Genomic DNA, 23,190 nt, shown 5'->3' on the forward strand with positions numbered 1-23,190 from the left:
TATACATTATTTATCCCATCTTTCTCAGTCTCCCCCCAACCCCAATGTCAGTCCTGTTTTACAACAGTGGCACTATGCAATATTTGTCCTTTTGTGACTGAGATATTTCACTCAGCATAAAGAGATTTCCAGCCTTGGAAAACTTACAGGGCAGTTCCACCCTGTTCAATAGTGTTACTATGTGCCAGAAGCAGTTCTATGGCCATGTGTTTGGTTTGGGTCTTAAAATAAATGGAAATATACCTACATTCCTAGAAGATTCAAGAGTGCCAAAATATTAATGCTCCTCAAACTGATCGTTAGATCATATGCAATCCTAATCAAAATTTCAGGATTCTTTTTTGTACCAAAAGACAAACTGATAATAAAATCATATGGAAAGCTAAGGACTTCAAATAGCAAAAAAAAAATCTGAATGGAGAAAAAGGAACCCCAAAACAAAACTTCATACTGCTCAATTTAAAACTTACTCTATGGGAGAAAGATTGGCAATCTCCTCTCATTTGATTTACCACCTCTGAAAACTGGTTGGAGGGTCAGCTTATGAGTTGGCTCTGACTCAATGGTACATACCAACAACATAAAGCTGCAGTAAACACCAGCGAGTGTACAGAGGACCAGGCTCTCACACAAACCACAGGGGCAGCATCTGCAAGGATCCAACTGTTCACAGTTGGATCTTAACTAGTTGTACCTCAAAGCAAAGTTCAAGAATAACTAGTTATATCTCAAAGCAAAGTTCAACAATAGTTTTATTGTCAGGTCTTTCATCTAGATTGTCAACCTCTGCCTTTTTTTTTTAATTTTAGTATCCATTTTAATGCATTATTGCTTTAATTATGTGTAAAATAACACAAATTAGACTTAAATGGGGAAAAACATGTTAACTCCCCTTACTTAAAGGATTCAAATTAATCCTGTTGATTCTTTTTTTTTTAAATTTTATTAATTTTAATGAACATTTACAGAGATTTTGGATTTCCACTCATTCATTGTTGCACTATTTTCTCTACGCCCCCCCCAGTTCGTTCCTCTCTTTTTTTTCCCCTTGAAAGTCTGTTTTAATTGTCCCACTGCCACAGTGCTTGTCAAAACCAGTTCTGATTAATCTCCTTTGTCAGTGTGTCCTTTGCCATTCCCTATCTCTCCTCCCTGAGAGAGATTTAATTGAAGTGTTCATTCTACTTACATTTCAATTTACTACCTCTAGTTATGGGTAGAATGGAGTTTAAATTAACCATTGTTTTATTTAATTCCTAGGTATTCTAGTTATTTCCATGTTTTTTTAATAACCTTGTCTTTCTTTCTTTTTTTTTAACCTTGTCTTTCTTTTCTACCTCTGTCTAGATTTTACTTCTAGTATAGTCTATTTTATCTCCTCTATTAGCTTTAAAAAATCAATTGCTTTATGCGGCTATAATTCACACTGCCAACAATTCACTTAGTTATAGTGTACAGTTCAACAGGTTTTAGTACAGTCATAGAGTTGTATAAACATCATCATCATCAGTTTACAACACTTTTATCACCACCACCAGTCACTCAAGCGGAGGCAAGCACTCCAGTGTAATCTCTTTATTGATTTGACTACTACGCATGCACTGTCACATAGATGAAATCCTACAGTCCTGAGGGAGGGAAGGCCGTATGTAGAATAAGCCTGCGATAAAAGAGATCGTCCCAATCTGCCAGTATAACTCAACCTCCTTCTTCACATGACCCAGAGCCACTTGTTGAGAGAAAGAAGAAATCCAATCCTTTCTATTTACACAATGTACAAAACTGAATTTAAAGTGAGTCTTAAAGTAATTGTGACGCACAAGTGTAACATTGCTGGAGAAAAGCATCGGAGAAAATCTTTGTGTCTTTCCTAAGCGAAGCCTATGAGTATACATCAAAAGCATACTCAGTGTCAGTGAAGTCTAAGAAAATGCAAAGACATGACACAGTCTAGCAGAAAAATACTTGCAATATAAATCTGATAGGGGACTTGTATCCAAATTATCTAAGGAATTTTCAGAACCAACAATGAAAAAAGCAGTAATTTTTTTTAAATGGGGCAAATATGAGCAGATCCGTTACCATGGACGAGATATGGAAGGCAAAACAAGTATATGAAAGATGTTTGAGATGATTAATCAGAAAATGTCAATTAAAATCCCAGTGAGATATACTACATAACCATCAGAACAGCAGGAGGAGGAGGAGGAGGAGGAGGAGGAGGAGGAAAATAAAAAAAAACACGGACACCACCAAGTCCTAGCTAAAAAGCACAGGGTGTGAACCAGTGGCAGGCCTCAGGTAACGCTGATGGGCATGGAAACAGGGGCACCTACTCTGGAACACAGATTACCAGTTTCTTATAATCACACACCCGCAATATAAACCAGTAATCCCATTCCTGGGTGTTTCCCCAAGAGAAATAATCTTATGTTTATATAAAAATCTGTACATGAATGGTTACAGTAACTCTATCTATAACCATCAAAACCTGGTAACAACACAAATATCCTTCAGTTGGTAAAGGGATAAACTGAGGCACATCCATAATAGGGTAACACTATAATTTAATGAAATAAAGACTGAAAAGAAGATTCTGAGTCTTTATAGAGTAGAATACCATTTCTATGACACCCTGAAAAACCTATAAAGAAAGGAAAGAGATCATTGGTTGCCAGGGGATAGAGAAGGGGTCAAGGATGAGATGTTATAAAGAGGCAAGAGAACTTTGTGAGGTGGAGGAAATATTCTAAATCTTGAATATGGCAGTGATCTACAATATTGTATGCAAAACTGTATGTCTTCTATTTTTACTATATAAATTTTTATCAACTCGGCCATCCGAAAAAAGTGGTAAGTGAATGAAAAAGCAAATCACAGGCTGGGAAGAAATGTTTGTAAAACATATATCATTCATAGATACATAGATAGAGTTGTTGTTATAGGCCGTCAAATATAGTGACCCTGTGTACAACAGCCCTAAAACCTGCTCTATCCTGTGCCAATCTGTCTCTGATACACCCACCCCCATTACCCTAGCCACTGAATCAATCCATCTCACCGAGGGTCTTCCTCCTGCACTTCTCTCGACCCTCCCAAGCATGATGTCCCTCCCCAAGGACTGGTCCCTCCTTGCAACATGTCCAAAGTATGTCAGACAAAGCTTCAGAATGTAGGAAAACTGTACATTGTTATGAAAGAAATGGAACACATAAATACTGACATACTAGGTAATGGCAAAATGAGATGGACTGACATGGGACATTTTGAGTCAGATGATCTACTATGCTGCAAATGAAAAGGTGAGGAAAAATAGGGTCGCTTTCACAATTTAAAAAAGTAATTTCTAGGTCCATCTTGAAATACAATGTTGTGAGTGATATCCATACACATAAAAAAAGTCCAGTGAACACCACTATCATTCAAATATATGCACCAACAACTAGAGCCAAAGAGGAGGGAATAGAAGACTTCTGCCAATTTTTGCAGTCAGAGATCGATTGAACATGCAATCAAGATGCATTAATAATAATGGGTGACTGTATTGCAAGAGTTGGAAAGAGAGAAGGAGGATCAGTAGTTGGAAAACATGGCCTTGGAAGACATAAATGAAGCTGAAGATAGAATGATAGAATTTTGTACAATTTATTCATTGCAAATACTTTTTACAAGAAACATGAATGCAGGTTATACACATAGATTTTATCTGATGGTATGTATAGGAATCAGATAGATTACATCTATGAAAAGAACTGATGGAGACGCTCAATAACAGCTGTGAAAACCAGGCCAGGTGCTGATTGTGGAACAGACCACCAACTACTCATATGCAAGTTCAAGTTGAATCTAAGGAAAACTAAATCATATCCACGGAGTCTATCCCACCTCAATTTCAAAACCATCTCAGGAACAGGTTTGAGGCTTTGAACACGAATGAGCGAAGACCAGATGAGCTGTGGGAGGATATAAAAAAATATCATCCAGGAAGAATGCAAGGGGTCATTACAAAGACAGAGCAGGAAGAAAGGACCAAGATGGATGTCAGAAGAGACTCTGAATATTGCACTAAAGCGCCAAGAAGCCAAAGCAAAGGGAAGAAATACAGAAATTAAGGAGCTGAACAGAAGATTTCAAAGGGCAGCGTGGGAAGACAAAGTAAAGTATTATAATAAAGAAAACTAAAGGGACTGAACTCACTCAGCATTTCTTAAGCTGAAGGAACTGAAGAATAAATTCAAGCCTTGAGTTGCAATACTTAAGGATAGGGGGTAGTGGTAGTAGTGTGGAAACTTCATCAAATGTATACAGATGTCGAATAAACACATAAAAAGATCCTAAACATCATTCATTATCAGGGAAATGCAAACCCAGCAATTTCATCATTAGGAATCAGTCAAAATAAATTACAATCTAGATTCAAACAATGTGGACAGAGAGTGGGGTGGAGCTCCCCGATTAAAACAAGCTTGGAAGGAGGAGTGGCATCCACTTCCGTAATGGCTTGCCTCCAGAAACCCTATGAACCTGGAGAGAGGATGAGAGACACCTAAGCGTTGAGGACTCTCCTTCATAGGGTCTCTATGAGTCGCCTGCAACTTGACGGCACTTAACAACACAAGATTCAAACAAAGCTTTACTCGCAATACCCATAGCTTGGAAACAGCCTCAACAGTGTTGATAATTAGACTGCATCTATTCAATGGTCTATGGATCTCCAGTGCCGTAGCCGGTATGTAGGGAGCTGAGCTCCCAACCCAAAGGGAGCTCTTCTCTGGCAGTTCAAATTCACCAGCCACTCCACAGGAAAAAGGCAGGCAGTGTCCTCTGGTGTGATTAACAGTCCCTGAAAACCTGCTGGAGGGTTAGCAATGGGTCAGTTCTAAGTCAACAGCACAATGGAATACCCACTCAACAAGAAAAAGGAATAGATGACAGATACACAGAAAAGGTGTGATCAGTCTCAAAAGCTATGAACTAAATAAACAAAGCAAGAAAGCAAGGCATATGAGTCACAAAAGACACTTCATCTATTATCCTGGTTAGATTCTAAACACCAAGACAATATGTGAAAACTAGCATTTTATATATATATATTTTACAACTGTCATAAATGTGAACTCCTGGACAATGAAACAGTCCATAAGTATCAGTAGGTGTAGTTCATATTATTATAGGATTCCAGAAAATGCACAATTATATAGTCAGCAAGCAGACCAGTAGTTGCTAGCCACTTGTAGCTGGGGGATGGGACTGATAACTTAAGGCACATGGTCTGGGTTGATAACAAATTTCTGTCTCATGACTTGAGGTTGCAAGATTCTATATCTTGATCAACATTCATTCAACTGAATTTTTGAGTTATATATAAACTATACCTCAATAAAGTTGATTTTTTAAACTTACACATTAATAATATAAATAAGCAATAATATGAAGAAGCAATTCAAAGAAAAGTAAAATCGTTACTAAACTTAAGAAGAGTGGTGAACTCTGCAGGGATGATCTAAACAAATGAAAAAAACACAATGAAATGCACATTCTTCCAAATGGAAAATACTCTGTTTTGAGAACAAGAAATGTTGATGAGGATTTGGAGAAGTTTGTGCAAACTAGACAACTCCTTTAAATATCAGATTGTAAAGATCAAATTCCCAGTATTATCTAGAAATTCCAGTTGTAGCTAGCTAGCCCAGAAAAGTCTAACCAAGTAAATAAAATAATTTTTACATAAACATCGTATGGTAACATCTACAAGAGCAAAACACTGGAAGTACCTTAAACAGTAGATACGCACATAGCAAGCTGAGTAAGTTTACATTCATACACATGTACATATATTTATTTTAAAATACTTTTAAAATCATAAAGTAATATTGAAGTAATAGTATTTATATTTTAATATATACAAAAACAGTTAATAGTTGAGGACATAAATGTGGAACGTGGGTAAAAACGTTAACAGAGGAGTGCCAACATCAGCGTAACATTTCCTCAGAATACAGGAGGGAACGCCATGTGCTACAGTCCAGTTCTCACCTCTCCTTCCCCGCACTCCCCTCCCTCCCCTCAGTGCTCCACCCTATCTGCCCTGATCCACACTGCCTTGTTCTGCCGCCTCTGAATGAACCTTCCAAGCTCTGCAACCAAGTTCATTCCTCCCCCAGTAGACTTCACTCCAGCCCTCTCACCTTGCCCTGGGCATCATTCCAGCAGTTACCTCCCACCTTGTACCATCAACGACGCCCTTTCTTCTAGATCGTGTATAAAACTTCTGGTGGTTTAGCTCTTTGTCCAGCAAAACCCTCAATGAGATGGACTATCATTAAAAGCATTCAACGAAACAGTGGCTGTAACAATGAGCTTGAGTATATCAGGAAGGCTGAGGATGGCGCAGGATAGGGCTGGCTCGGATCTGCAGTTCACGGGGTCACGGAGCTATGGTAAACTCAGTACCCAACAACAACAGTCTGGCTAAACTAGAACTCTTTTCCTAGAATCCCTCTTCTGTATGGTTTAGAATTGTTGTTGTTGTTAAGTGCCGTCAAGTTGTAGGTGACTCATGAACGAAATGACCCTATGAAAGAAAGTCCTGGATATCTGTATAACTTTCATCCTTTCTCCAGGTTCACAGGGTTTCTGGAGGCAAGCTATTACAGAACTGGATGCAACTCCTGCTTCCAAGCTTGTTTCAATCGGGGAGCTTCACCAACCACTGTCCACCGTGGGTAACCATTACCACATTTGACTCATCAGTGTCACAGTGTTTGGCTTCACGGCAACTACAAGTTACCTCTGTATAGCAAGTGGACAGACCAGGGTTACACGACCTAGAAGAATGTTTCACCAATTAATTAATTTTGAATTAATTAAACAGAAGAAAAAAATCTGTGTGGTCCCTGGAAGGCACACCTGAAGTGCTCGGGTGCTGTAAGGGCCAGAGGGGTCTTTGCTGTGGAAGCTGTTTGATGTATTACAAGATGCTCAGCAGCCCCTCCGCTCACTAGGCCACTAGGCGCCAGCATCACTGTCACACATGCTCCTTAGTTGAAATAACCAACTGTCCCAAACATCTGACAAATGTCCTCTGTCGACAGCCACGGGGCTAGAGACTTCTACTCTGCCCTGTGTCCTCCCATCTCTTCAACCTCTTCCTGCTCCACGTGGAGTCATTCTTGCCAACCGGAGTCCTGACCAACCAGACCCGGGATAAAAAAAATCACAGAGCAACAAAGAGGCAAAAATCTTCTTAGACTGCCACCCTGCCCACTTTATGACCCAAGTCTAGTAGCCAGAAATGACTAACTTTCTAGTTTAATCCCTCTTTACTCAATAATACTCATCATGTTCTACATTCTTGGTGGACTCCTGAATTACTGGCACAGGAGTGATTAACAGGAAAATGAATCTAACGGATAGGAATCTGAAACCAATTCTCTGGGCTGATCAGTAGCATTGATGACACTTTTTCCATTGGTAAAGGGGTCTCCGCCAGTCCATGGTGATAATGGCAGAATAACCCAAACTAAACCCATTGCCTGCAATTCCAGTTCACGAAGACCCTAAAGAACAGAGTGAACTGTCCACGCGGTTTCCGAGGATGTAAATCTCTATGGCTACAAACGGCCTCATCTTTCTTCTGTGGAGTAGCTGGTGGGTTTGAACTGTGACCTTGTGGTTGGTGGCTGAATGCCTTAACCACACCACCACCAGAGTTCCTTTTATTATCCTCTGTAGAGAGTATAATCATGAGCTTAATAGAAGTCAGGGCTTCAGGTAACCACATCATTGCTGCCACAGAACACCACAGTGTACAAAGTTTTATCATAGTTAATTGTTGTTGCCATTTGTGGTTATGTGCTGTCAAGTTGTCTGCAACTCACAGAGATTCTACGTTCAACATCTCTGAACCATGCCCTGTCCTAAGTCAGCCTCACTGACTCCGACACACCTAATCCCACTGCCCCAGTTATCATGTTAATCATGTCATCTGGGGTTTTCCTCTCCTGTGCTGACCCTCAATTCTTCCAAGCATGATGTCCCTCTACAAGGAATGATCCCCCCTAGCCATGTGTCCAAAGTATGCAAGAGAGAGCTTCAAAATCCTTGCCTCCCAAGAAGAAACTTGGTTTCACCCTCTCCAAGACAGACCTATTTGTTTCCCTAGCTGTCCACGGTATGTTCAATACTCTTCTCCAGCACCACAACTCAAAGGCATTGATTCTTATTCTGTCATTTTTAGTCACTGTCCAGCTCTCTGATGTATTGCATATAATTGCAAAGATCATAGCATAGATCAGGCACACCTTAGTCTCTAGACTGACGTCATTGCTACTCAGCACTCTGGAGAGGTCCCTGACAGCAGACTTCCCCAGTGCAATTTATCTTTTGATGTCCTGACTGCTGGTGCCAAGAGGGCTGACTGTGGAGTCGAGTAAGCTGAAATTAAGAACCTCATCTCTTCTCCTGCAATCATGAAGGTGCCATTTGGCCCAGTGGTGAGAATCTTTGTCTTCTTGATCTTGAACTTCAATCCATACTTAAGACGTCAGTCCTTGACCCTCTGTAGCAAACGCTTCAGTCCTCCTTAGTTTTGGCAAGAAAAGTTGTATCATGTGTAGTACAGGCTGTTGACAAGTCTTCCTCTAATCCTGATGCCACACTCCTCCTCATAAAGTCTAGCCTCTCAAATAATCCGCTCTGCATATAGATTAAAAAGGTATAGGGACAGGACCTATCCCTGACACGCCTTTCCTAATTTTGAACCATTCACTGTTTCCTGTTCTTCTCGGAGTTAGTCACAACTTGTTGTGATCTACATAGTCAATGAAGCACAGGTAACAGTCCTCTGGTACTCTCTGCTTTCAGTCAAGATCCATCTGATATTGGCAATAATGTTTCTAATACCACGGTCTCTTCTAAATCCAGCTTGTATTTCTGGTAGTTCTCTGTTAATGCATGTTCCAGTCTCTCTGGTGGGTTTTCGGAGGCAGTTAATCACAAGGGAGTGCCCATCCTCTTCCTGAAGATCAGCTGGTGTGAATTAGAACCGTATGCCTTCAGGATTGCAGTGCAGCTTCTTGCCACTAGACCACCAGAGCTCCTGTCATGACAGGTAAGTAGTTACTCCTCATTCAGGCCATGGTCTTATTACTTGCTACCCATCTGAGAGTTGGACAGTGTCTAAAGATGACAGAAGAACTGAAGCCTCTGATCTCTCGTGTCGGAGAAGAGTACTGAATATTCCATGAACAAATGGAGGGGTCTTGGAGAAAGTGCATCTAGTGCTCTTTGGAGGTAAAATAATGACGCTTCATCTCATATATTCTGAGTATGTTGTCAGAAGAGGTTCTTCCTTGGAGAGGGACATCATGCTTGGAAAGGCCAAAAGCCAGTGAAGGAGAAGAATCCCCATCAGGTGGACTGACACACTGACTGCAGCAATAGGCTCAAGTGTGTCAGAGATTATGAAGATGGTATAGGAGAGGACAGGGTTCAGATAGGGTCACACTATAATTCTTACTCAATGGTACCTAACAACCACAAGTACAGTGTCTCATGGGGGTCACCATGGCCAAGAGGTGACTAGACAGAAGCTAGTTTGGGAAAATAAAATGATGAGTTCAGACTTTGAAGTTTGTAGCTCCAGGTCTGAGCGAGGGACTAGAGATTTTCTGCGGTAACAGCTTTATCGATTTTGGCCACGGAGCTGAGATTTCTGAAAAGCAGGTCCTGCAGGTGTCTGAATTACTATACAAATTCCATTTACAACCTTGCAGGGAATCGTATACTGAAGTCAGGATTTAACAGGGGTGCAATAAAGCAAAGACACTGGGTTCTGTGTGTGAGCCTAGGAAATGGATCTAAATTGCTCAGCTGGTTGGCTTAAGCTTGGTCAGAGGCAGCTTGCATGGAATCAAGGTGCAATGCCAGAACTTCCTGGGAAGATTGTCACTGCTGCTGGGTGCTCTCCAGTTGGTTCCAACTCATAAGGACTCTGTGTGGAATGGAATAAAACGTGACCATCCTGTGTTATCCTCACCGCCAGTGCTCGGCTTGATCCCACTGTTGGCAGCCACCAGGCCAGTCTACCTCATGGAGAATCTTCATCTTGTTTCTGATCCTCTATACAGCACGAGGTCCTTCTTGGAGTGGGAGTGGCCTCTCCTGATAACATGCCCAAAGTATGTGAGACCGAGCTTTGCCATCCTTGTCTCCCAGAAGCATTCTGGCTAAAATCTGTCTTCCAAGATAGGCTTGTCTGCTCCTTTGGCCATCTGTAGTATGTTACATCTTCTTTGCCAACACTACAAGTCAGACACATCGACTCTTCTTTAGTCTTTATTTATTCATTGCCCAGCTTTCACATGCATATGAGATGAAAGAAAATACCATGGCTCGGACAGAGAAGAGAGTCGATCAGAGAGAGCAGGATGCTGACATGGATTTTTTGATGTGAGACCAGCTGACCCACTCCCTCTATTTATCAAGTGGCTGTAGAGGACACTGCCCTTTCTGAAGTTCTGATTTATACTTTGAGGAGATGAGCCCCAGCAAATAAAGAATGTGAAAAAGCTGCAACCTAACTGGGCAGGCTGAATTCAAAGATAAGATGAAGAGGACATCCCGGCGTGTTGCTGCTGCTGTCAGGTGCTGCCGACCATCACTCACAGGGAAACTTTGTACAACAAATTGACCTATTCTGTGTCATCTTCACAATCTCGACATGCTCAAACCCACTGCTGAGTCACTGTGTCAATTCATCCCATTAAGAGTTTTCACTGCCGCTCTCTTTTACCAAGCATGAGGTTTTACTTCTAAGGTCTGACACCTCCTGACAATATGTCTGATATGTGAGAGGAAGTTTCATCATCATTGTCTCTAAAAATCACCTTAGTTGCAATTCCTCCAAGACAGATTTGCTGCTTCTGGTAGTTCATGGTACATGAAACACTCTTCACCATCGTTCGAAGGCATCAACTGTTCTTTGGTCTTCCTTATTCAGTACCTAATTTTCACATGTATATAAAGCAACTGAAACCACCCTGGCTTTGGCCAGGCACATCTTAACCTTTAAAGTGATATGCTTGTTTTTGTGCACTTTAAACAGGCCCTTGAGAGCAGATTTGCCAACGCAACGTGTCTCTTTGATTTGTTGTTACCACCTGTGTTGGTTGTTGATCTCTGTAAAAGGAACTAACTGACAACTTCAATCTTTTTTCCATCTATCATAATGCTGCCATGTTGCCTTTAGTCCAGTGGTAAGGATTTTTGTTTTCTTGATCTTGAGGTGTAATCCATATTGAAGGCTGTGGGCTTTTATTTTCTGCAGTAAGTGATCCAAGTCTTTTTCACTTTTGGAAGGAAGGTTGTCCTCTGCGTAACACAGGTTGTTGGTGAGTCTTCCTCCAATCCTGATGCCAAATTCTTCTTCAGAGTTCAGTTTCTCAAGTTATCTGCTCAGCATACAGGATTAACAGACAGGGAGAAAAAATACAACCTTGATGCACACCTTTCCTGATTTTAAATCATGTGGTAGCCCCCTGTTCTGTTTGAAAGACTGCTTCTTAGTCTATATCTAGGTTCCACATGAGCACAATAAAGTGTTTGAGAATTTCTACTCTTGTCATGATGCTCATAATTTACTATGATCCAAACAATTAAACACCTTTTCATAGTTACTAAGCCAAACAGCAGCACTTAGGTAACATAGACAAAAGTCAGTGCAGTTGCTGTAATGGGCACCAGAGCTAAAGTCCACTAATTCCTCGGTGCTCAGTCTAGAAAATGGAAACTGTACTTGAATCACTACAATAGCAGGTCAGAGGAGCCCATAACCCAATCCCTGGACATCAGTCAATTCACAGATCTAGATTCCTTGAAAGAAGAGAACAGGAATTTCCTTAAGATGCTTACAAAAATGTGGATCATATATCTTTTCCCATCCTTTCCCACAGGACACTCAAGGGTGACTGTGCCTTGTGAAGGGAAAGAAAACAGAATTTTCCAAAATGACAGGAAACTGGCCCTGAACTGACATTACTTTCCACAGATCCAAAATGCCACCAAAGTGGGCCAATCAGAGTAAAGGCTCATGGAGGCTTACTTAACTTTCCTTCAGAAAGGCTCAGGCCCATCTCCCAGTGATCCACGTGGGTGCCTGATGCTACTCTATGGCTGTTTTCCCAACTCTGGAAAAGACATGCTGAGCACTTGGCAAAATTCCTATCTTGGCTCCCTGATCCACAGAGGAAGAATTACTACTGTAGGAAAGTCCCAGTGGAAGTCACCAGACCTGTTTCTATCTACCAAAACAGTAAACTACTACTGTACACCCTAGAAGGCCTGCAGGAATACACACTGCTACCAAGGACTTGTGATGCATGACACACTGACATTCAAGTGGCTTATTTGGCCCTTACAAAATCAGAAAGATTTTGAAAAATACAACTGGTTTACTGTAGCCTCATCAGACAGTGACTGCTATGGTCTGCTATCCCAACATGCTTCCAAATTTGTTCACTGCTTGAACAAACACATGTGCAGGCACTTGCTATGAAACTAATCTAGATCTTGCAGACATAGAGGGTGGTCTAATGCATAAGAAAGGCAGGTGATTCAAATCCACCAGCAGTTCCATGCAGAAAGATAGGCAATCACCTCCCATACGATTTACAGCCTCTGAAACCAGCTGGAAGGTCAGTTATGAGTCAGTTCTAACTTAACAGCAGTGAGTGAGTGAGTGGCATCTATTAGTGTGACTGAGTACTGTCTGAGGCTTCATAGGTTATAACTTTTACAGAACCAGACCATCAAGCCTTTCTTCAGTGGCATCACTGGTTCTGATTACACTTCCAACCTTTTGTTCATTCATGGAGTGAGAAACATTAGCACCTCAGAGCGGCCTTTTTAGTGGTGAAATATTCAATATTTCATTATGAAATAGGATTACTGAAAAGCCACAAAGTGAATCCAGTGTACTCATACCAAAACAATACTCAATGAGTGATATTAGGTTTACGATCAGGTTCCAGAAATATTTTTACCTTGACAGAATTTAAATATTGAAGTTATCTCATAATAATGGATGTCTAACTTCTCATTCTCAAAAACCTGGAGTACCGGGCATCAGCCGGGGCTGGGCAGAAACTGCCCCCTCTTTTGTGGGCAAATTTTAAGCTGAGCGTCTGGGTGGCAGTTTTGCTGAGCAGGAAGCTCATGGGTAGGCGCAGTCATGACTTGGAAATAACTGTATGTAGTAAATCATTTGGGAAAGGGTTGTCTCTGCTATGTTAATAAGATAGGATGAGGGCAGGGTGTGGTTTTTTACGGTTTTTTTGTTGGGTATTTTTTAGGGCATGGTGTGATTTAAATCCACTTTTTTTTAAGGTATACAAGAAAGTAAAACAAACAAGCCATTGAATCTGAGATGGGGAAGAGAGATGCCAAATCACATGAAGACTTCGCAAGAGCAGAAGCTAAAAAAGAGAGTAAGATCTTCCATAGCTAACAGGAAAAGAAAGCCTTCTCTTAGATCCAGCACCCTAAATTTGTACGTCTAGTACCATAAACTGTGAGAAAAGAAATCTGTGAAAGGCACTCATATATGGCATTTCTGTTATAGCAGCACTAGATATCTAAGATGTGTGCTTGGAAGGGGCATTATTGGAAAATTAATAGTCTGGGGTAGAGATGTGAGAATAGATCCTTCTGAATACTGTCTTATGCAAATTCACCAAGAACACCTTCAGCACAGGAGGTAGCACGAGGTAGACAAGATGACCCAGGCTATGTATGCCAGTCAACCTCCTTCCTCAGCCACCCATCTGTATCCAATGGGCTTATAAGAGCAGAGATGGAGGTTATGGAATCAGCAACGTGGACTTTACACACCAAGGTTGATCTGATCAGTGACCACCGAATGTGTAACTAACCAGGAGAAAAAACAAACAAAACCCAACACAAAACCACCAAGCCCCAAATATAGACCATTTCCGTGGAGATCAGCCACTGCCTGGTAGCGGGGGGTGGTTACACCAGCGGAGATAATTTTCATGATGGAGGGAATAGCCCCTTGGTCTTACCAAGATATATGATCCTGCCCTCCCTGTCTCAAAGACTTCTGCACAACTACCACCAGGAAGTTACAGAGGCCTTAACAACATGGTGTTCCACACCGCACTGTTTCTAACCAGAGAACTCACCGTAGAGCACACCAACTGTAACAAGAAGCTTACCTGCTTTGGGCACGGCTCTTAAAAAGATGGCTTGCTTGAACAGTGGAATGAGCTGTTGAAGACTTTACAGCTCAGGTAACGGGACACAGATTCAAATCCAGCAACCAGTATAAAGTTCTGCTTCTCTCAACACAAGAATTGATGGGTCCAGGACTCGAGGGTTGAAATGCAAGTAGCTCTTTTTCCTAATTTCCTTCATTACATACTGACAGCTTTCCTTCTCTCTAACTCCTGGTCTCATGGTCTTGGTTCCCAAGGTACCAGTGCTGATATATTCACAAGGAACAGGGAAATATTTTCACTCAACAGGAAACTGGACTGTCACTTTGGGCTCATAGGCAGAAAAAGGGGTGGCTGTTTGGCTGGGACGACAGGGCTGATTATCAAAAGGAAGCTGGAATATTACTACACAGCAGAGTAAGGAGGGGTATTCCGCAATACAGGAGTCAGCTGGAGCACCCCACAGTATTCCACTGGCTTATACAAAGCTCTGTGGGAGAAAGATGGGCAGTCTCTTCCCATGCAATTTACAGCCTCTGAAAACCCGCTGGAGGCTCAGCCATGAGTTGGGTCCAACTTGACAGTAATTAACAACAACAGCAATAAGAAAATAATGTAAAACTGTAAATGAGAAGTAGAAACTTTAATACTGACAGGCCTATTAATGGCCCAATCCATCCAAAAATGAAAGCTTGGATCAACTTAGCAGGTAAGGAACTTGCTGAGTGAAAAGGGAATACATACACAAAAATTAACAGAAACGTTTGCTGAAAGCAAAGAAAACATGACTCATTTACTGATGAAGATCAAAGACCTGAGCCTTCAGTGTGGCTTACATCTTCAACATCAAGAAAAGAAAAATCTTTGCTCTTTTCTTAACCAATAAGCAACATTATGATAAACAGAGGAAAGATTGTAATTACCAAAGATCTCATTTTACTAGAATCCATAATTAACACCCATGGAAGCAGCAGTCAGGAAATCAAACAATAAATTACACTGAGTAAATCTGCTGCAAAAGACCACTATAAGTATGAAAAAGCAAGCATGTCTTTCTGAGAACTAAGGTGCAACTGACCCAAGACATAGGATTTTTAATTGTTTCAAATGCACAGGAAGGGGGTGGGGGTCAATGTATAAGAAGTACTGAAGGAGGAACAATCAATGCCTCTGACAAAATATTTATCAAAGACTGCCAGAAGAACAAAAAAACAAAAAAAAAACCACCTCTGTCTTGGAAATGCAGCCAGAAAACACCTTCAAAGACAGGGTGGTGAGACTTCATGTCCTGCTTTGGAGAAAACAAGTGTTTGGGGAAAGACATCATTCTGGTTAAGTAGAGGGTCACCAAGTAAGAGGACGACCCTCAGTGAGATGGAATGGCATAGCTGTTATTACAGTGGACTCCAGCATAGCTAGGGTGGTGGACAGTGTAGGTCAGGCCATGCTTTGCTCTGTGTGTATACAGAGGTTTGCTATGCCTTTAACTGTGGTGTTGGAGAAGAGTACTCGAGAACTGCCAAAAGAACAAACAGATATGTCTTGGAGAAGGTGGTCAGAAGCTCGCTCCTTGCAAGCAAGGATGATGAAGCTTCATCTCACATACCTTGGGCATGTTGCTAGGAGAGGCTATTCCTTGGGAAGGAATATCATGCTTAGAAAGGCCGAGGGTTAGCAAAAAAAGAGGAAGATTCTCAACCAGGCAGACTGACACAATGACTGCAGAAAGGGGCTTGAGTGTGTCAGAGATTTTGAGGATGGTACAGAACAGAACAGGGTTCAGATCTGTTGTTGTTCATACCGTCACTAAGTCATACTCAACTCGACAGCACCTAACAACAGCATTTCGTATATAAACTGCTGACTTGATAGGATCCTAGCAACAAGAGTGAATAAAGGAATTTATAAATACCATTTCTGATCAGTTGCAGAAATAAGGATTGATAATTTTGCATATTTCTAATTTGAAATGATTATATTTGTATGTTCAATTTGTATGTTCAAAATATTCCTTCTTTCTCTTAATCTATATCCAACGTAAGATGGGCCAATGATAGCTAATGTTACTGGTACTCAAGTTAAGGGGTATCAAAGGAGGAAATGTGTCTCAGCTAAAAGAATGAGCATCGTCTAAAAATATCCTTTTCGCAGGAGATGTCTAGCACGGCTTAAGTTGTACGACAAGAGTGGTGGCATGACAGGTGGAAGCAGGCCTTGGTCACTGTGTTTATTTGGAAGTTAAATGTGGCTGAACAAAATGTCCAGTGGATAACTATGAACTGGTATAGTTTTAAATAATATCTTTTTGATAAGCTGTACCTGTGCTTCCCAGAATCCTCTTCCCTGCCTGGCTGAGTCAAGGTTGGACAAAACAGAACTCTATAAGGACATTTTGAAGACAGACATAATGCAAGCAGCTGCTATGCTCTGAGAACTGGGTGGCAAACACTAAATGTGATGGAGAGGTGCTGGCAGGTCTCCGAGTTTGTCCTCACTCCTCTTCCTCCTCATTCCATGTCCCCATCCTAGCCCCTGTTCAAGTCTTCTTCTCAACTGTCACCACCACTGACCAACAGAAAGCCCAGACTCTCCAAAAATATGACTTAAGAACAGATCCCAGCTCACCTCTACAAACATACACCAGAAACCAGCTATCAAGGATTTTTTGATTAGATGTTAAATCTATGAGTGAACAGCTTTCTCCTATATCCTTCCATTTTCATGTCTTCTAACACACATTTTTAAGTTTTATGACAATAAACAAGTTTTAAGTTAATTGCAAGCATTTCAAACACTCTTCCTAAGATGGAACACCTCACGTTCCCTAAGGAAAACAAATGAAAAAGAGCTTCTTCAGGCTAAAAGAATTAAGGAAAAAAGCAGACACTTACATCATTTGATTGAAACAAGCGAGTCATTGCAAAGAAGGCTTCAGTGGCTTCCGTGGTTCCAAAATGCTCACCCTAAATAAAATTTAGAACTTTTAGAAAACTTAAAATGTTTAAAGATTTTAAAACTTATAGAAACATATGTTAAGGATTTCACCTATTTCTTCAAACATCTTTAAAAAAAAACACCAAAAAGAGAGCTCTGTGAAAATATTCTGCCTCATCATTATGTATTTTTTCTGACTTTCCTCTTATATAAATCTCTTGGTCCTTTATCCAACTCCTTATTTAAACTCGGATTCACACAACATGCAACAGTGTTTAACCTTTCAGCAAGAACCATTTCCACTCCCCTCAACAATGATTTACAAGATGGTACATGACATCAGTAGTGAGAACAGGATGTTATTGTTACACTGCTCAAGAATAGATCTTACTCTAGACATTTCTACCTTCTTTCTACTGCTCAGCATAAGTAATGACCTATCATTGGCGCATGACAAACATTAAACTGAAAGAACTAATAATCCCAGCAAACATGGCAAAGAGGACTGACTAAAAAAAAATCAGCTTAGTCATGTAACACAACAAGGCTTAAGGACTGCTAATAGATCTCAAACTACTGGCTAGAGACCCTAACAAACCCATTTTGGATCAGAGCCCCATAAACGCTGATATGTGTAATAAATCATCTGAGGCCCTTGCAAAAGCAGGTCCAGTCTGAGCGGCTCAGCAGTAAGGTCTGAGATCCTATGTCCCTAAAGAATTGAGTCCCTGGTGATCCGAGTGTGACTGATATGGAAACCAGAATTTTTGAACAGAGAGCTCTTAGCTAAACTCTTCTACTACCTTTGGAAACTTCTAGCACAGACTCCTTGAGCTGTTTCCATTTTAATATTTAATTTCTTCATTAAAAGCAATCCTGTATGATACACTAGGCTCAACTACTTTTCAGAGCTTTGGTTTTGACATAAAATTTAATAGTCTATTTCGCCGTGGGTATAAAATTTTGATTAGCGTTTAGGATGAGAGTTTATAATGACTAAAATAAAAATATTAACTTGCTTATCCACAAGGATTGTCTCTTCTTTGGTTCATAAATAAGTTACTGAATGTCTATCAGCCCAAATACTTCTCACTGATACTACTACATGTCAATTCTCTGACCTAAATTCTCTGACCTGAAACTCAGAGAACATGTGGATATGTCCACTCCAGTAAAAATCTAAAAGTATTATTCTCTACACTAAGAATGCAACAAAGAAAGAAAATGAAAGGTTCCCAAACCTGTTTATGTAGTTAACTGGGTTTATAGTTCAGGCTGTGCTTGTTAATTTCCTTATCAAGATAATGAAATGTTTCAATGTAAGCTGCCTCATTAGATAGGTATTGGCCAATTAAGAGTGTAGGCTGCTTTGAACGCACTTCCACTAACTCCCAAAACTCTGCTTCCATAGCCAACTTGGACACAATGCGTACTATAAAAAGTTCTATCAAACTAATTTTGCTGTGTTTTCAACAATATGCTGCCAGAAACTGTAATGTTAGTGAAAAGACTTATTTAAAAGTGTGTAGTTTTAAATGTTTCTCCATGTGAGAACAACAAAAATGACTTTTCAGTCATGAAATAAATCTAAAATATTTACACAGAATACATGGGCTTCTTACTTAGCACCAAATGTAAATCACCTGAGGGTCTCCACATATATACAGACATATACACACAGATATGAATAGGGTTTGTTACATACATATATGTGTACCATGAGTGTGTATTTATATTTACATAAATCGAAGAAACAAAATCACATTTTCTAAGGCCACACTCACGAGACATTTTTAAACTGAAGAAGATAAAAAAAATGCAATTGCAATAATAACAGCAAGCAGATTCTAAGTTCTAGGAGGGTAAATATTTTTGTGGATTTTGTATCTTCTCAGCGCCTAGTATTGTACACAGGACATGTAGGCCTGCAGCAAATCTTTACTTAATGAGTGACTAAAATTGCTTCAGAAAGCTTCATATGTGTCAAGCTCTACTTTCAATGGTTTACCTTCATTATTTCACTTAATCATCACTTCACAAACTAGGTACTATTACAAAGCCCATTTACAGACCAGGGTACCTGGCAAAGGCCAGGTAAAGTACTTTCCTAGTATCATATAGCTACCAACTGTGGTGCAGAAATGATAAATTTAAAATCTGAGTACTAATAGTAAAAATAAAGCTTTAAAACATCACTATGATCTATTCGGTCAATCCATCTCCCTAGTAAAGGTAAAATATCTATCGGAAACTTGTCTAAGAACTGTGCATTGCACTTCTGAGAGATGGACACCCTCGGAAACCCCAGAGCCCCTGCCTTAGAGTTGATTCCAACTCATGGGGATCCACCCTCCATCTGGTTTCTGAGGCTGTAAATCTTTACAGGAGGAGACTGCTTCTCTTTCTCCTGTGGAGCAGCTGGTGGGTTCAAACCGCCAACCTTTTTGGTTACCAGCCCAACACGTAACACACTACGTTAAGCTCAAGGGAGACCTGGTGATGAAGCGGATATGTGGTTAGCTGCTAAATGAAAGGCCAGTGGCTGGAATCCATTGTCTATTTTCATGAGAAGAGGTGGCCACCTCCTGCAAAGGTGACAGGCTTAGAAACCTGCTGAGCAGCTGTACCCTGTTATGTAAGATCACTGAATGCGTAATGAGTGAGGGGTTCCCCCCCCTTGGGTTTAGTTAAACTCAAATCACCAGGTATTTGTTGAGCATCTACTATGTCCCTAGCTAGTTTAGTACTTCAGGAATATAAAATATAGTCCTTATATAGTCAAGAAGTCTGTATTTCTTAGATTACTAATTATACTTTCCAGAAAGGACCTTGCTGCATGCTATGTATTTCTATGCCAGGACAGAAAAGCTGAACAAAAGTGAAAAAATTTTACCTGGTTCAGTAAGTAAAGAATCTTGGTAAGAATATGCAAACATCTTCGTGGATTGATGGGAGTTTCATTGAATATCCGAGCCTAGGGAAACATTAATATGTAGCATATTTCCACCTTTCTTTATGCAAAATTATAGCATAATGAATACTATAATAAAGTTTAATCTCTATACCAATAGCATTAGTTTTTCAATCTGTTATGCGATATGATAAAATTGTGAACTTAGATGTGACTTTATAACTCCTTCCCTTTAAGTGTATTGATTCAACTTTCTAAGCTTTAAAGACCACAGTGTTTTTACAACAATCACAATGTTTAAGGCTCCAGGTACACATCCTATCAACATAGGGAGCTTTACAGCTGTAACTTCCTTCACTAACCTCACACTAACTGCCTCTTCTGACATTTCCCTTTCCTAACGGGTAGCAAAGCCGAATCAAAAGCTCCAAGTCTCCCAGGGCAAATTAACCCCTCAGGCTTTCCCCTCAAGTCTACACCCGCTGAAAGCCTGCACCCCCTGAATTCGGTTGCATTCCTCAGCTCTGACTCACTCTGATGCCCTGTGCACAGCCGCCTGGGGGGCTTCTCTGCCTGCCACACTGAAATAGAAAAGCAAGGAGCACAATTTTCTTGCAAAGCCATACCTCCTGTAAGACGGCACTCTTCTCCAGATGCTGGAAGGGGTTGGAGCCACTACCTACATCATAAAACAAAAGATGTCTGTAATAGCTGTCTTGCACCAGCATAGTGACTCTCACCACAGGGTACTGAATGCTTGAGAAATCTCACTTAAGTGAGGTGACCGCTTGGAAAAATCAGTGATTGAGGGGAGAAAAAAAAAAAAAACAAACCACACAACAAACCCAGCCCACTGCCCTCCAGTAGATTTCTAACTCAGAGAGACCCTGGGGGACACAAGAGAACCGCCCCGTTGGGTTCCCACGGATGTAATCTTCAGGGAGGCCGACTGACTCATCTTTCCCCGGGCTGATGGGTTCCAAGTGCACAGCATTCGCCTGGCAGGCGCGTGCTTTAACCAGGGCACTACCAGTGCTCCTATCGCTGGGCTAATGGCCTCTAAATAGGTCCGTAACTACAATAAAAGTCTGCATTCTGGCAGCAGCTCTGTCACTGCTATCCTGAAAGCTCCTGGACTTCCTTTGGCTGGAACCCTGCTGAAATGGGGAGGCGGGGGAGTCCTCTCCCTGCCCTTTCTACAAGCATATTACAAATTATCTGTCATTCCCACGGCAATTAAGGTTAATGAGATTATGGCAGGGCACGCTGATGTCTCTGAAGGCAAGCACTGTTTTCTGTGTTTAGACACGTTCTCTGAGAGGCTGAAACGAAGACTTTTTTGCAGAGAACCACTGAACTTAGACGCAGGGGGCAGGGCCCACTGGGGTGTGTGTGTGAACTGCCCCCTGCCTCCCCCGGGCTTTGGGGGTGGTGGGGCACGTGTCGGAGGTTCGACCTCTTCCCCCCTTTCCACTGCATCGGACGCGGGAATCTGTCCTGTATGCCACCATGCCGAGAAGAACGGGGCTCAAGTCCCAGGGCAGACTCCAGGGCAGAAGGCACCTCAACTTTGCACGCCTAGCACACACGCCGCTCCCGTCGACCCAGGGCCCCTCGCGGGATGCTGCTCCCCCTCAGCAGGGTGCTCCCCCTTTCTAGAGTGCTCCCCCTCTGCAGAGTACTCCCCCCTTGCAGGATGCTCCCCCTTTCTAGAGTGCTCCCCCTTTCTAGGGTGCTGCCGCACTGCAGGGTGCTCCCCCTTTCTAGAGTGCTCCCCTTTCTAGGGTGCTCCCCCTTTCTAGAGTGCTCCCCTTTCTAGGGTGCTCCCCTTTCTAGGGTGCTCCCCCTCTGTAGGGTGCTCCTCCGCGCGGGGGGCCCAGCACCACCAGCACCCCCGCCTGCGACGCGCGCACTCACGCCTTGCACCTGCCATGGGCCCGCCTCCTCCTGCGGCCCCTGCAGCAGCAGCTCTGAGGGGCGACGCCGGAGGGGGCGCCAGGGGGCGGGGCGGCGGGGCGGGGCTGGTGTGTGTGTGTGTGTGTGTGTGTGTGTGTGTGTGTGTGTACACATTTTACTTTGCAGCCGGGTTTGCGGGTTTGCAAGCTCAGCAGAGAGCCCAGGCCCGGCCACGTGGGCGGAGGAGGGGGCGGGGCGGCGGGGCTGGAAACCCGGGGCTCCCCGCTCCCTACGGCCGAGGGCAGGGGGCCCACGGTAGGCGTCCTGTGCGCCCCTCACCTGGACGCGCAGGTGCCGGCACAGCGGGGACGGGCACGGGGTGAGGGCGGGGCGTCCCAGAAGGGGGCGTGGCACCCGGGAGGGGGCGGGGGTGTCCCCCGGAGGGCGTGGCCTCGGCCCGGATGCGGCCCCGCCCCCGCCGCGCGGAACCGGAAGTGGGTCTGGGCCCGGCGCTGCGGGCCGGAGGGGAGCCAGACGGAGGGAGTCGAGAGACCGTGAGGGGTGAGCGTGGCCGCCGGCGGAAGGCGGGGGCCGGGACCGCAGGGCCAGTGCTTCCCCTCGCAGCCGGCCGCAGGCCCGGGACGGGAAGGAAGCGGTGGTGGCCGCGGTCTGTCCCTCTTCCGCTCGCGGTTTCGGGTGGGGGGTGGGGAGGCCGGCTTCCCGGGCCCGCGGGCCTCCGAAGGGGGGCAGGGCTGAGGGACAGAGGGGTCCGATGGCCATTTCCGAGAAATCGGGGGCTCCGGGGTGGGGAAGGAGCATGGGAGGGAGAGGGGGGCCAAGGGGACAGGGTGGGGGGAGGTAAGAGGGGCAAACGGGGACCCTCTAGACGGGCCTGGGCCGCAGGGTGCTGACCGGATGGGTGGCCAGGGTCGCAGGATTGGGGGTTCGGGCTGAGATGACGCTGAGGTCAGAGGGTGGGGAGTTGGGGGAACTCGGTGGCATGGGACAGGGGTCCGGGGGGTGCAGGACTGGGCTGCACGGGGTAGGGTCGCACGAACGGGGATTTAAGGTGGTCGAGCTAAATGGGATGGGGGCCGGGGTCGGAGGGTGGGGCCTGGGGTCAGAGAATGGGGGGTTGTGGTCGGGCGTGGGGGCCCGAGGTCGGAGGACGGGGCGGAGGTCGGAGGACGGGGCCGAGGTCGGAGGACGGGGCCG

The 23,190-nt window shown here is 43.2% G+C and overlaps 1 protein-coding gene across 1 annotated transcript in view; it reads right to left on the reverse strand.

The window, feature by feature from the left end:
- The window catches only part of COPG2 (coatomer protein complex, subunit gamma 2), a 125,208-nt gene that overhangs the window by 101,791 nt on the left and 227 nt on the right, over window positions 1–23,190 (reverse strand). The window contains exons 2-4 of the mRNA XM_006887132.1: window positions 20,706–20,758; window positions 20,062–20,142; window positions 17,126–17,197 (exon numbers count right to left, since the gene is read on the reverse strand). Of these exons, the coding sequence (XP_006887194.1) occupies window positions 17,126–17,197; window positions 20,062–20,142; window positions 20,706–20,758 (206 nt within the window). The remainder of the gene's footprint in view (window positions 1–17,125; window positions 17,198–20,061; window positions 20,143–20,705; window positions 20,759–23,190) is intronic.

This window comes from Elephantulus edwardii, unplaced genomic scaffold, assembly GCF_000299155.1.
Source record: "Elephantulus edwardii isolate Elephantulus edwardi_28Jun2011 unplaced genomic scaffold, EleEdw1.0 scaffold00055, whole genome shotgun sequence".
Lineage (NCBI taxonomy): Eukaryota > Metazoa > Chordata > Mammalia > Macroscelidea > Macroscelididae > Elephantulus > Elephantulus edwardii.